The sequence below is a fragment of the Scomber japonicus genome, chromosome 17 (assembly GCF_027409825.1).
Source record: "Scomber japonicus isolate fScoJap1 chromosome 17, fScoJap1.pri, whole genome shotgun sequence".
NCBI classification, from domain to species: Eukaryota; Metazoa; Chordata; class Actinopteri; order Scombriformes; family Scombridae; genus Scomber; species Scomber japonicus.
Window position 1 is genome coordinate 6,194,652 of NC_070594.1, and position 12,978 is coordinate 6,207,629.

Here is a 12,978-nt window from a genome sequence, read left to right on the forward strand (position 1 = left end):
TCTGTAACTTTTACAGACGCTGTGGCAGTAACATGATATTTAGATGTAACTGGATCTTTATTCTGTTGCTCTAAAAAAAAAAAAAACATCAATTATGTGGCAGAAAATATTTTGCTAAGTGATCAAGTAACAGCTAAAATATCCATTAATAATAATAATCATAATAAAACCTAATATCAGCCTCTATAAGTGACTCCATAAGTGAGTAGTCAGACCAGACCAAGTGAGGCTTTAAAAGGCAGTGTGAAGAGATTTAGTGCCATCTAGTGGTGAAGCTGCAGACTGCAACCAAATTAATAAACTACCCTTATCAAGCATGTAGGAGCGGTCATTTCTGGAGCCTGTGTTTGTCCATTCAGAGCCACCGTAGAAACATCGACCTGCTCTCTCTGTGTAGATATAAAGGGCTCATTTTAATATGATTAAAACACAATAATTCTTATTTTCAGGCGATTATATATTGATTAAAACACACTTTACTCCCATAGACCCCCTAAATCTGACACACTGATCCTTTAATAGTACGATAAAAGGCAAATAAATGCGTATTTCTTCTTTTAAAAGTTACAAGTCTCACTTTAAGATATAAATGTTATGTTCAGAAACCAAAAAAACTGTTCATTTCTGTGTATTAACCGGTATTACTAATGTCCAACATCTGCAGTGAAGAGTATATTTTTGTGATATTTACAGTTTGTGTTGCGCTCTGATGCGTTCAGAGCTCTTGCATATTGTCTTGTTAGTATAAAGGCACCTAAAGATGAACCAAAAACACTCTACAAAAGTAAAAAAAAAAAAGAAAAAGAAAGAAAAAGAGAGAAAAGGAGCTCCTCAGATTGTAACTATCAGAGGATCGGAGACGGCTCCCTGAGGAACTCCTTTCTCAAAACTTTGTCATAATGATACTTTAAAAGAAACCTTAAAAACACACTCAGGAGTTCTTCAAAGAAAGGAAGTTTTTTAGAGTGCAGTGAGCCACACCTCGAAATACTTAACTTCAGTTTTACCTGAAATTTAAAGCAGCTTTTCTTTTTTTTTAAGTATTTGTTGACGACTCTGTCTGCCGACTTTATAATGTATTTTTTTAGAAAGAACAAGTGTCAGTTTTTAAAGATTAAAGCAGATTAATTTAACCCTCCTGTTGTCCTCTAGTCAAGGAAGGGAGGAAAGGAGGGAGGGAGGACGGAGGAAGAAAAGGAGGGAGGGAGGAAGGAAATAGGGAAGGAGGGAGGGAGGAAGGAAGGAAGGAAGGAAGGAAGGAAGGACAGGAGGGAAGGCAGGAAGGGAGGAAAGGAGGGAGGAAGATGGAAGGAAAGGAGGGAGGAAAGAGGGAAGGAAGGAAAGACAGGAGGGAGGGAGGACGGAGGAAGGAAAGGAGGGAGGAAGGAAGGAGGGAAGGAAGGACGGAGGAAGGAAAGGAGAGAGGGAGGGAGTAAGGGAGGAAGGAAATAGGGAAGGAAGGAAGGGAGGAAGGAAGGAAGGAAGGAAGGACAGGAGGGAAAAGAGGGAGGAAGGGAGGAAGGAAGGAAGGAAGGAAAGGAGGGAGGAAGGAAGGAACCAAGGAAGGGAGGAAAGAGGGAGGGAGGGAGGAAAGAGGGAGGGAGGAAGAAAGGGGGTGGAGGAAGGGAGGAAAGAAAGAGAGAAGGAAGGAAGGAAGGAACAGTCAAAACAGACGGGGTCAATTTGACCCGGGAGGACGACGACAGGAAGGTTAAAGTTAAAAATCAAACTCTTTAAATTTTTCTTTCAAACTCAAATTTTCAGCAAAAATTTTAAACAATTTTTTGTCTATAAGCTTTTTTAATGTTTTAATGTTTTCCTGAGATTAAATCATTTTAATCACAATTTCAAGAGTTTGTACATCATGTATTGTTAAAAGGCATAATATAGATTTTTATTTACAGTAACTATATTAAGACTTGCTTTCTTACAATGTTTGTAAGTTATAAAAAATAAACCCTGCTGGTAAACTTTGGTTAAATAGCTTTTTATTATTTAGTTATTCGCCTTTTGTCTTTTTAAGCTTTTTATAAACTAAGATTATTGAATTGAATATTTAACCCTCCTGTTGTCCTCCAGGCAAGGAAGGATGAGAGGGAGGAAGGAAGGAGGGAAGGAAGTAAGGAGGGAAGGAAGGAAAGGAATGAAGGAAAGGAAAGGAAAGGGGGGAGGAAGGAAGGAAGGAAGGAAAGGAGGGAGGAGGAATGAATGAAGGAGAGGAGGGAGGAATGAAGGAAAGGAGGGAGGAAGGAAGGAGGGAAGGAAGAAGGAAGGAAGGAAAAGAAAGGAAAGGAGGGAGAAGGAATGAAGGAAGGAAGGAAAGGAGGAAAGAGGGAGGGAGGAAAGAAGGACGAAGGAAGGAAAGAAGGAAAGAAGGAAAGCAAGGAAGGAAGGAAAGAAGGAGGGAGGGAGGAAGGAAAGAAGGAGGGAGGGAGGAAGGACAGGAAGGAAGGAAGGTAAGAAGGAAAGAAGGAGGGAGGGAAGAGGGAGGAAGGAAGGAAGGGAGGGAGGAAAGAAGGAGGGAAGGAAGAAGGAAAGAAAGGAAGGAAGGAAGGAAAAAAGCAAGAAGGAAAGGAAGGAAGGAAAGAAGGAGGGAGGGAGGAAGGAAGGATAGAAGGAAAAGTCAAAACAGACGGGGTCAATTTGACCCGGGAGGACGACAGGAAGGTTAAGCTTTTACTTTTAGATGTAACGAGACTCGTCGGTGAGGCTTCAGTAAATATATAGTAACAAATATTCAGCTTTTATATCTTTCTTTTAAAACCTCGTCATACATCAAATATATATAACTCTGATAAAAGCACACGTTTCTCTTTCTTTAGATAAATGACTGAAATTCAGTTTTTGCAGCAATGAAAAAAAAAACCTATAAAAAGCCGAAAAACATATTTACAAACCTTTTTATACAGAAATAAACTAAAAAAAAAAAAAAAAAAAAGGATAAAGTCTTTAAACGAGAGGCACTAACAGCTCCTGAGACGAAGAGGAAAAAATGTTGTTTTTTAAAAAATGAAAAAATACACTCAGGTTTGATTATTTGCTCTTTGAATCTGGTTCATGTTTTTGGATCATTAAGATGTTTTTTAAAGTTTCTGCTTTTTGATTCTTGTCTGAAAACAAAAACCAGCTTCATTCTCAGCAGATTTCAGCAGATGTGACGATGAATGAGGTATTTATGTCATTTTTATTAGGGGGCGTTTAACCCTCCTGTTGTCCTCGAGTCAAGGAAGGAAGGGAGGAAAGGAGGAAGGAAAGGAAGGAAAGGAGGCAGGGAGGGAGGGAGGGAGGGAGGAAGAAGGAAGTAAAGGAGGGAGGAAGGAAGGGAGGAAGGAAAGAAGGACAGAGGAAAGAAGGAAGGTAGGGGGAGGAAAGAAAGTCCTCGAGTCAAGGGAGGAAGAAGGAAGGAAAGGAGGCAGGGAGGGAAGCAGGGAGGGAGGGAGGAAGGAAAGGAAGGAAGGAAGGAAAGGAGGAAGAAGGAAGGAAAAGAGGGAGGAAGGAAGGGAGGAAGGAAGGAGGACAGAAGGAAGGAAGAAAGGGGGATGGAGGAAGGAAAGAAGGAAGGGAGGAAAGACAGAGGAAGGAAAGAAAGAGAGAAAGACAGAAGGAAGGAAGAAAGGAAGGAAGAAAGGAAGGAAGGAAAGAAAGAAAGGAAGGAAGGAAGGAAGGAAAGGAGGAAGAAGGAAGGAAAAGAGGGAGGAAGGAAGGAAGGAAAAGAGGGAGGAAGGAAAAGAGGGAGGAAGAAAGGGGGATGGAGGAAGGAAAGAAGGGAGGAAAGAGAGAGGAAGCAAAGAAAGAGAGAAGGACAGAAGGAAGGAAGGATGGGAGGGAGGAAGGAAGGAAGGAAGGAAGGAAGGAAGGAAGGAAGAGTGAAAACAGACGGGGTCAATTTGACCCAGGAGGACGACAGGAAGGTTAAAAAGGCCAAAAAATGTTAAAAGCACATATATTTATATTTTCTATATTTTCTTTATTTACGGGCTGAACGTTGAACTCAGCAGGTGTTTAAACTTTGCTGTTGAAATGATTTCAGTATTCAAAAAAGCGACATTTAAAAGTATGTTTGATTGAATGACATCTTTATATCTCTTTTAAATTTAAATGAGTGGTTTGAAATCCGAGTTTTTTCTGAATACTTCCATCAGCTGTTTGTTGTTTCCAGAGTTGATACAAAGGTTTCAAGGTTTCAGCAGCTTCTTCTTCTTCTTGTTGAATCTTTAAGGCTTTAAAAAGAGGAACAGCATGTTTCCAGATATGCAAACTCTCACACTGTCACACTCAGCCGGGTTCCTTTCTGCGCTCCAATCAGGAAAATGTCCGACTCCGGTGAAGAAGAAGAAGAAGAAGAAGACAGACAGACGGCCGGTCCGGCAGCAGCAGCAGCAGGCGGTGAAAGGTGAAATCAAACTTCTCAAAAACGTCTCTTCAGAAATAAAAAGTGACGTCACAGATGCTGCGGACATGTTTTCATTCAGTCTGCAGAAACATTTAGATCCACTGAGCCTGAACGGGTTCCTCAGCTCACCTCCACTAGTTCACAAACTGGAGAAAACGCTCGTCAGTTTAATCCTCAAGACGATAGAAAATTAAGAAAATGTAATAAAACAGCTTTTTTTTGTCCATCTAATGAAAATCTGACCTTAAAATCAATTCCAAACTTTACTAAAAGTCTTGTTTCATTGTATTGTAGCTCCTCAGCTTCCTGCTTTTTGAAAACCTGACGCCTACATTACCCATAATGCAACTTGACTGCAGACAGTTCAGCAGCAGAGTAATCAGGTGTCAGAGGAGGAAAGATTCAAGTCAAGGAAGGAAGAAGGAAGGAAGGGAGGCAGGAAGGAAAGGAGGGAGGGAGAGAGGGAAGGAGGGAGGAAGAAGGAAGGAAAGGAGGGAGGAAGGAAGGAAGGAAGGAAGGAAGGAAGGAGGGAAGGAAGGAAGGAAGGAAAAGAGGGAGGAAGGAAAGGACAGAGGAAAGAAGGAAGGTAGGGGGAGGAAAGAAAGAGAGAAGGAAGGAGGGAGGGAGGAAGGAAAAGAGGGAGGAAGAAAGGGCGATGGAGGAAGGAAAGAAGGAAGGGAGGAAAGAGAGAGGAAGGAAAGAAAGAGAGAAGGACACAAGGAAGGAAGGAAGGAAGGAAGGAAGGAAGGAAGGAGGGGAAGGAAGGAAGGAAGGAAGGAAGGAAGAGTGAAAACAGACTATTTATTGATTTGCTCTTGTTTCATTGTAATTTTATCTCCTCAGCTTCCTGCTTTTTAAAATCTGACGCCTACATTACCCATAATGCAACGTGACTGCAGACAGTTCAGTCTAAGGTTCTGTGTGTTTTCATTTCCAAACTTAGACTCAGATACCGCAGCAGAGTGATCAGATATCAGAGGAGAAGAGATTCAAGTTTCTATTTAATCTTTCTCTGATTTTTGGAGGATTAAACTGTGAAAGCGTCGACAGGAAGTCTCCAGGATGAAGTTCAAAGAGACGACTCACATGAAAAATCATCGGTCAGAAAAACAGAGTCGCTTTTCTTTTTAATCTTCTTTGCTGTCGTTTTGACTTTTCGTGAGATCTTTGCTTCAAATTTCGAAGTTTATTTCACTTTTTTTTTTAAATATTACTTGTGCTCGGATGCTCGGATGCTCGGAGGCGTTGGTTGAGGATCAGGTTGAGAGTATTTGACCTGCTGTCGGAGCCCGATGAGCAGAACTCGTCTTATCCGATTTCAGAGATTTAAGGAGTCAGTGGCTGAGCAGCCGGAGACGAGCCAGCCAGCCACCGAGCAGCGACGTCGACTGTTTGGCCGCGTTGGGAGGAGGTGAAACAGCAGCGGAGGAAGAGGAAGTGGTGGTGGAGGAGGAGGAAGCAGTGGCGGCGGCGGCGGTGGTGGGTTTCTTGGATGTGGCCTCCTGGTAGGGGATGGTGGCGGTGCTGTGCAGGTCGGCGTTGATGAAGCACTGGCTGCCTCGGATGTGGTCGACGCCGCGGACAGACGGGTGGCCGCGGTACGGCAGCGGGTAACACGGCTCCTCCTCGGTGATGACGCTGATCCCCTCGTTACTAAGATACCGGTGAAGGATGTCCTGACCTGTGGAGAGGAGGAGGAGGAACAAGTCAGCATGGTTCTCTATTTTACTCCACAAAAGGACATTTTTAGCTTTTCATTTGAATTTTCTTGATGATTCCTCCCTCCCTTCCTTCCTTCCTCCCTCCTTCCTTACTCCTTTCTTTCTTTCCTTCCTTCCTTCTCCTTTCTTTCCTTTCTCCCTTCCTCCCTCCTTTCCATCCTTCCTTCCTTCCTCCTTTCCTTCCTTCCTTCTCCCTCCCTCCTTTCCTACTTTCTTCCTCCCTCCTTTCCATCCTTCCTTCCTTCCTCCTTTCCTTCCTTCTCCCTCCCTCCCTCCTTTCCTACTTTCTTCCTCCCTCCTTTCCATCCATCCTTCCTTCTTCCTCCTTCCTTCCTTCCTTCCATCCTTCCTTCTCCCTCCCTCCCTCCCTCCCTCCCTCCTTTCCTACTTTCTTCCTCCCTCCTTTCCATCCATCCTTCCTTCTTTCTTCCCCCTTCCTTCTTCCTCCCTTACTCCATCCTTCCTTCCACCTACCTTCCATCCTTCCTCCCTCCTTTCCTCTCTTCCTTCCTTGACTCGAGGACAACAGGAGGGTTAAACTATACTTTTTGATCCCCCACTGCCAAAATATGACTCTTTAATGCATTCTCCTGCCTTCTGGGGGTAGTAGTTTTCCCCCCCTTCCCCTAGATGGTGCCATAAATATGTGTGTGTGTGTGTGTGTGTGTGTGTGTGTGTGTGTGTGTGTGTGTGTGTGTGTGTGTGTGTTAGTGTGTGTGTGTGTGTTAGTGTGTGTGTGTGTGTGTGTGTTAGTGTGTGTGTGTGTGTTAGTGTGTGTGTGTGTGTTAGTGTGTGTGTGTGTGTGTTAGTGTGTGTGTGTGTGTTAGTGTGTGTGTGCGTGTGTGTGTGTGTACAGTATGTACATCTACAAGTGGAGTATTTGTATTGTATTGCAGGTCTGCTTTTATATAGTGCTATGTCTAAATGTCTCTCTGTCTCACACATGCAGGTCGTTAAACTCAATAGAATATAATATATAACACTTTAAATGTGCTGTATGTTTAATGTATGTATTGTATGTATATAGTTGGTCGGTTATTGAGCTTTGAGTATAAAACCAGTTGTATTATGTAAAAAAACAGACATATAAAGGGTTAAAATCCTGAAAATTAATGAATATTTGATGGTTATTATCATGACTGATGTTTAACACCTTTGTGTCGTCCTCCCGGGTCAAATTGACCCCATCTGTTTTGACTGTTCCTTCTTTCCTCCCTTCATTCCTTCTGTCTGTCCTTCCTCCCTTCTTCCTTCTTTCTTTCCTTCCTCCCTCCCTACCTCCTTCCTTCCCTCCCTCCTTCCTTCTTTCCTTCCTTCCCTCCTCCTTTCCTTACTTCCCTCCTTCCTTCCTTCCTTCCTTCCTTCCTTCCTCCTTTCCTTCTTCCCTCCCTCTTTCCTCCCTCCCTACCTCCTTCCTTCCTCCATCTTCCTCCCTTCCATCGTTCCTTCCTCCCTTCTTGCCTCCCTTCTTTCCTTCCTTCCCTCCTTCCTTCTTTCCTTCCTTCCTTCTTTCCTTCCTTCCCTCCTATCATTCCTTCTTCCTTGTTTCCTTCCTTCCTTTCCTCCCTTTCTTGCTCCTTTCCTTCCTTCTTCCATCCTTCCTTCCTCCCTTTCTTCCTCCTTTCCTTCCTTCTCTTCCTTCCTTGACTCGAGGACAACAGGACGGTTAAAAGCTTTAAAAGGACATTTGGGCAGTAAGAGAATTAGTTTTATCTTCTTTATTTAAATAACTCATTAAAATGAATCAAATTATGTGAATTCATTTAAAACATTAAGAGAAAAGTTCTCCGTTAGTTCTGTGAGTGGAAACCAGCCGCAGCATGTCGTCCACCTCTTTAACGTGTCTTTATTTAAACTTGAAAATCCATTAACAGCCGTGTTATCTCAGACAAACTGCCAACGCACACACAGTCCGAGCCCTGCGGTTCGTTCCTGAAGGTGAAATGACTGAAATCAGCTCGGTGGATGCAGCGGCTGCTCTCTGCGTTAATCATCCACCAGGTAGAAATTCAAAGCACGCAATCCGTCCTGCAGCGGTTTGTCCTCCGGCTGCTAACGAGGCAGACAGACGACCGTTTACTGATAACGGGCAGATTACAGGCGTCTGGGTCGGACAGGTGGAGCCTTACCTTTCTTCCCCTGAGTCCCGCGCCTGCAGGACGGGTTGGACACAGCCGACAGAGACTCCACCGGCATGGAGACGGGCCGAGGTTTACCTGCAGGGCAGAGACGAGAAGTGTTCAAAAACTGTAACTGTATGTTAATAAAAAAAAAAATCAATATATTATATCAATTTAAAAAAGGTTAAAAAATAAATACAAATAAATATAAAATAAATAAATAATATAATAAAACTATATATTTCTTAAAATAAATATTTAATATGGAAGGAAGGAAGGAAGGAAGGAAGGAAGGAAGGAAAGGAGTAAGGAAGGAAGGAAGGAAAGGAGTAAGGAGAGAGGGAGGGAGGGAGGAAGGAAGGAAATGAGTAAGGAGAGAGGGAGGGAGGAAGGAAAGGAGGGAGGAAGGAATGAAGGAAAGGAGGAAGGAAGAAGGAAGGAAGGAAAGGAGTAAGGAAGGAAGGAAGGAAAGGAGTAAGGAGAGAGGGAGGGAGGGAGGAAGGAAGGAAATGAGTAAGGAGAGAGGGAGGGAGGAAGGAATGAAGGAAAGGAGGAAGGAAGGAGGAAGGAAGGAAAGGAGTAAGGAGAGAGGGAGGGAGGGAGGAAGGAAAGGAGGGCGGAAGGAGGGAAGGAAGGAAGGAAGGAAGAAAGGAAGGAAGGAAAGGAGTAAGGAGGGAGGAAAGGAGGAAGGAGGGAGGAAGGAAGGAAAGGAGGAAGGAAGGAAGGAAGGAGTAAGGAGGGAGGAAGGAAGGAAAGGATTAAGGAGAGTGGGAGGGAGGGAGGAAGGAAAGGAGTAAGGAGGGAGAACGGAAGGAAGGATGGATGTAAGGAGGAGGGAGCAAAGAAAGAGGGGAGGAGGGGAATAAGGAAGGAAAAATTAAAGAAAGAGAGAAGAAGGGAGGAAAGAAGGAACAGTCAAGAGAGAGACGGGGTCAATTTGACCCGGGAGGACGACAGGGGGTTAAGAACATTCGGCTTCAGGCTTTACTCACAGCGTGCAGAGGCTCGCTGTCGGAGGCGGACGGGGACCGGCTGGTTCCCTTCAGCAGGAGAACCGACGAACGTCCTTTTGTCATCGGCGGCGACGGTGTAGCGTCTCCGAGTGTCCGCATCCAGACACGAGTTCGGAGACTTCGGCCTCATTTTCACACTCTGGTGAATGTTCGTGTTCCCGTCTCTGCAGAGGAAGAAAAGAGAAAGAAACGCTCGGCATTGTGGGAAAAAACCAGGCGGGGAGTTCTGGTCCTCTGAAATGAGGCCAACGTGGAAGTAACTTAGAACTGCATTCTATCAAAAGGCCACCAGGGGGCGACCGTCTCTATACAAGTCAATGGAGAATTCACCAACTTCTCACTTGATTTCTAACCTCAGTAAACGTTTTCAAAATGTGTTTATGGTCTCAATCGCTAGTTTAAAGCCTTCTTCAATGCAGTATGATGTTCATTTGGGACATTTTGGCCTCCATGATTTCATATTTGACGATAAAGCAGGGTATGCATTAGGGCGTGGCTACGTTGTGATTGACAGGTTGATTGACCAATGTCCTCGAGATCCAGCCCTCGCTACCATAGCAACCTCCCCGCTCCGCCCATGGCCCTGCCTCATGCCCATATAAGTAGAATCTGTGTTTTTATTTTTCCCAGCATGCACCTGAAATTTTCAAGATGGCGCTGCCCAGATTACTCACAGCGGTACGTACGGCGCTGCAGGCGGAGGAGGGATGTACAGATCCAACACGGCTGACTTCACTCTCTTCCCTGCTGCGTCTGAAGCTTCTGGATGTCGGAGTCTGTGGAGAGCCGGAGCTCCCTGAGAGGTCTGAACACAAAGAAGAGAAAGTTAAATTACCAAACATGCTTTTATAAGAACCTTTAACAGAACCTTTAACCATTGTGTCGTCTTCCTGGGTCAAATTGACCCAGTCTGTTTTGACTCTTCCTTCCTTCCTTCCTTCCTCCCTTTCTTCCTCCCTCCCTCTTTCCATCCTTCCTTCCCTCCCTCCCTCCTTTACTTCCATCCCTCCCTTCCTTCCTCCTTCCTCCCTCCCTCCTTTCCTTTCTCCCTCCCTTCTCCTTTCCTTCTTCCTTCCTTACCTCCTTCCTCCCTCCTTCCTTCCCTTCCTTCCTTCTTCCTCCTTCCCTTCCTTCTTCCTCCCTCCCTCCTTTCTTCCTTCCCTTCCTTCTTTCCTCCCTCCCTTCTTTCCTTCCTTCCTTCCCTCCCTCCCTCCTTCCTTCCTTCCTTCCTTCCTTCCTCCCTCCTTTCCTTCCTTCTTCCCTCCCTTCCTTCCCTCCTTCCTCCCTCCCTCTTCTTCCCTCCCTTCCTTCCTTGACTCGAGGACAACAGGAGGGTTAATACTAATATTTAATGATGGAAACAAAGCTTTCGGAAGCCAACGACACTTTAAATTTTATTCCTCTGCTCTTATTACTCCTTTTTTCTTTAAGACAGAGTAAAAACAGCAGACAGCAGAAGAGGCGTCGTCTCTTCTGACGGCGTTTATCATAAAATAACAGTAAGACGTTTCGGCTGGAGGAGAATCTGCAGACGAAGCTGTTCTGTTTCCTTCCTCTCCTCCTCAGAAGCTGCTGTCTTCACATAAACACAGGAACTCCACTCTGCTCGTCTGAAGGAGGTTAAAAGGACGAGTTCACACGTTTCAACTGTTCCCTAAAACAACAGCCAGGAGCCTAAATAAACACTGAAGTACGTTTTTCCTTTGCCGTAATCATTCCTCCTGTTCATACCGAAGCCGACCTATAAAAGTACAGTGTGTGGGATTTAGTGCCATCTAGTGGTGAGGTTGCAGATTGCAGCCGAATAAATACCCCTCCCCCCTCTCTTCCAAGCATGTAGGAGGCTCTTGTTCTTTTTATTACCCCTTTTCCACCGAGCTGGAGTCAGTGCTGGTTCGGAGCAAGTGCTAGAGCCAGTGCTCAGTTGGTGCTAATCCAAGCACCTCTTACGAACCTGTTGCACTTCCATGATTAACCAGTGAGAGGCAGCAACATGACGCAAGGCATCTAGCCTGCCGGACACTAAGAAGAAGAAGAAGAAGACGACGACGACGACAGCTCTGGCACAAAAATGATAAAAATAGTACTTTTAATCAATAAATCTTTAACCCTCTGTAAATGCCACGCTAGTCAGCTAATAAACGTTAGCTCCGCCCCCAGTCCACTGACGTAATCGGTTCTTGCTTTAGACCAGCAAAGAGTTGGTGCTTGCTCTGGCTCCAGTTCTGAGGCTCGGGGCTGGAGCTTTGGCGGTGGAAAAGCAAAGAACCGGTGCTTAGTCGGGCTCTGGCTCTGGCTCCGAACCAGCACCAGCACCAGCTCAGTAGAAAAGGGGTACATGTAGATATAAAGGCTCATTTTAAAAAGGTAATAAAAACACAGTTCTTATTTTCAACACTAATTGAAACATATTTATGAATATTATATGACATTAGTGCCAAGTTCGTTCCACTAGATGCATCTAAATTTTACACACTGGTCCTTTAAGATGCAGAGAGAAAAAAAAAAGTGTGCTGCTCTATTGACTTAACTCTATTTATAGGTGAGCAGTGTTTGGTTAATTTACCTTAAGGTCAACAAATTCCATGAAAACGCCAAAACCAACAATGAATCAACCTACTTACAAGTAATATAGTAGCATCTTTACTACTTTATTGCCCTTATTGATTAACTCTAATGGGGTTTTTTTGTCTTGAAGTGTTTTTATGCCTCAGGAAGTGTTATCTAAATAGTGATATTGTTATGACTGGTCATTTTGTTTTGGTCTGTTTGTGTGCCCTGTGTTTCTTTTGATTTTTCCTGACATGCAAATAGGGGTGTGCCATCACGATTGGTGGAAGAGGTTCGTGCCCTGGCCTGCGATCGGCTGCAGCTGGGAGGCACCTGCTATAAAAGAGCCAAGATGGCGGCCGCCTGGTGGCAGCAGGCAAGTTCCCCGTCCTCCTCCTCCTCTCCCAACCGGCCACACTTTTGTTCTGTCTTGGTTTTTGAGAGTAGACAAAGTTTTGATAGTTTATGTTGAGTAGTAAGGGTGGAGTTAAGTTCCTGTCATTTGTTTTCTTAGAGCAAGTTTCTTATTTTCTAGATAGGATTGTTTTATTTGTTATTTTGGCCTTGGTCCACCCTGAAATTTCGGTCTTGTATTTTATTTATATCTATAAATTTATTTATTGGTTTGTGTAAATAAATTTTCCTTATACACAAACTAAGTTCGATTGTGGCTACTTGGGAATTGGGGAAGATGGGGCCTATTCAGGTTATGCCCTAGACTGGGGCATAACAGATATATTGTTGTTTGACCCTCAATACAATGACAACAAAGCTACTACTACTTATTCCTCTGTGCTGTAGAGCTCAGATGTCCAAACACTATTTAAAAAAATGTATTTCTACTGCCAGAAAGACTCACTAGAGCACCAAATGGAAAGTGGATTAATCCGCCCCCAACAAATGCACAATTTCCTCCTTTGTTAAAAACTACTTTAACCAGCTGTTCTAATAAACTACTGAGTCTTTATAAAACAGATAAAACTATAGATGTGTGAGTTGTTCGGTAGGAACCAAAGGGCTTAAAGCTGAGAGTCACAGACAGAGAGAGACGTAGTGACACATTGTTGGTTTTTTGGTGTTTTAATGGGTTTTGTTGATAGTTGATATAAAAGGACGACTAACTGAGAGCAAAACAAGCAGAGCAGACTGTACAGAGCGGAGTCATTGTGATCCTTTGAGAA

General features: G+C 44.1%; 1 protein-coding gene across 1 annotated transcript in view; it reads right to left on the reverse strand.

Annotated features, from left to right (window-relative positions):
- The window catches only part of cnksr3 (cnksr family member 3), a 77,530-nt gene that overhangs the window by 10,434 nt on the left and 54,118 nt on the right, over positions 1-12,978 (reverse strand). Inside the window, exons 10-13 of the mRNA XM_053337458.1 lie at positions 9,922-10,052; positions 9,227-9,411; positions 8,244-8,330; positions 5,729-6,074 (exon numbers count right to left, since the gene is read on the reverse strand). Coding sequence (XP_053193433.1) covers positions 5,729-6,074; positions 8,244-8,330; positions 9,227-9,411; positions 9,922-10,052 — 749 coding nt within the window. The remainder of the gene's footprint in view (positions 1-5,728; positions 6,075-8,243; positions 8,331-9,226; positions 9,412-9,921; positions 10,053-12,978) is intronic.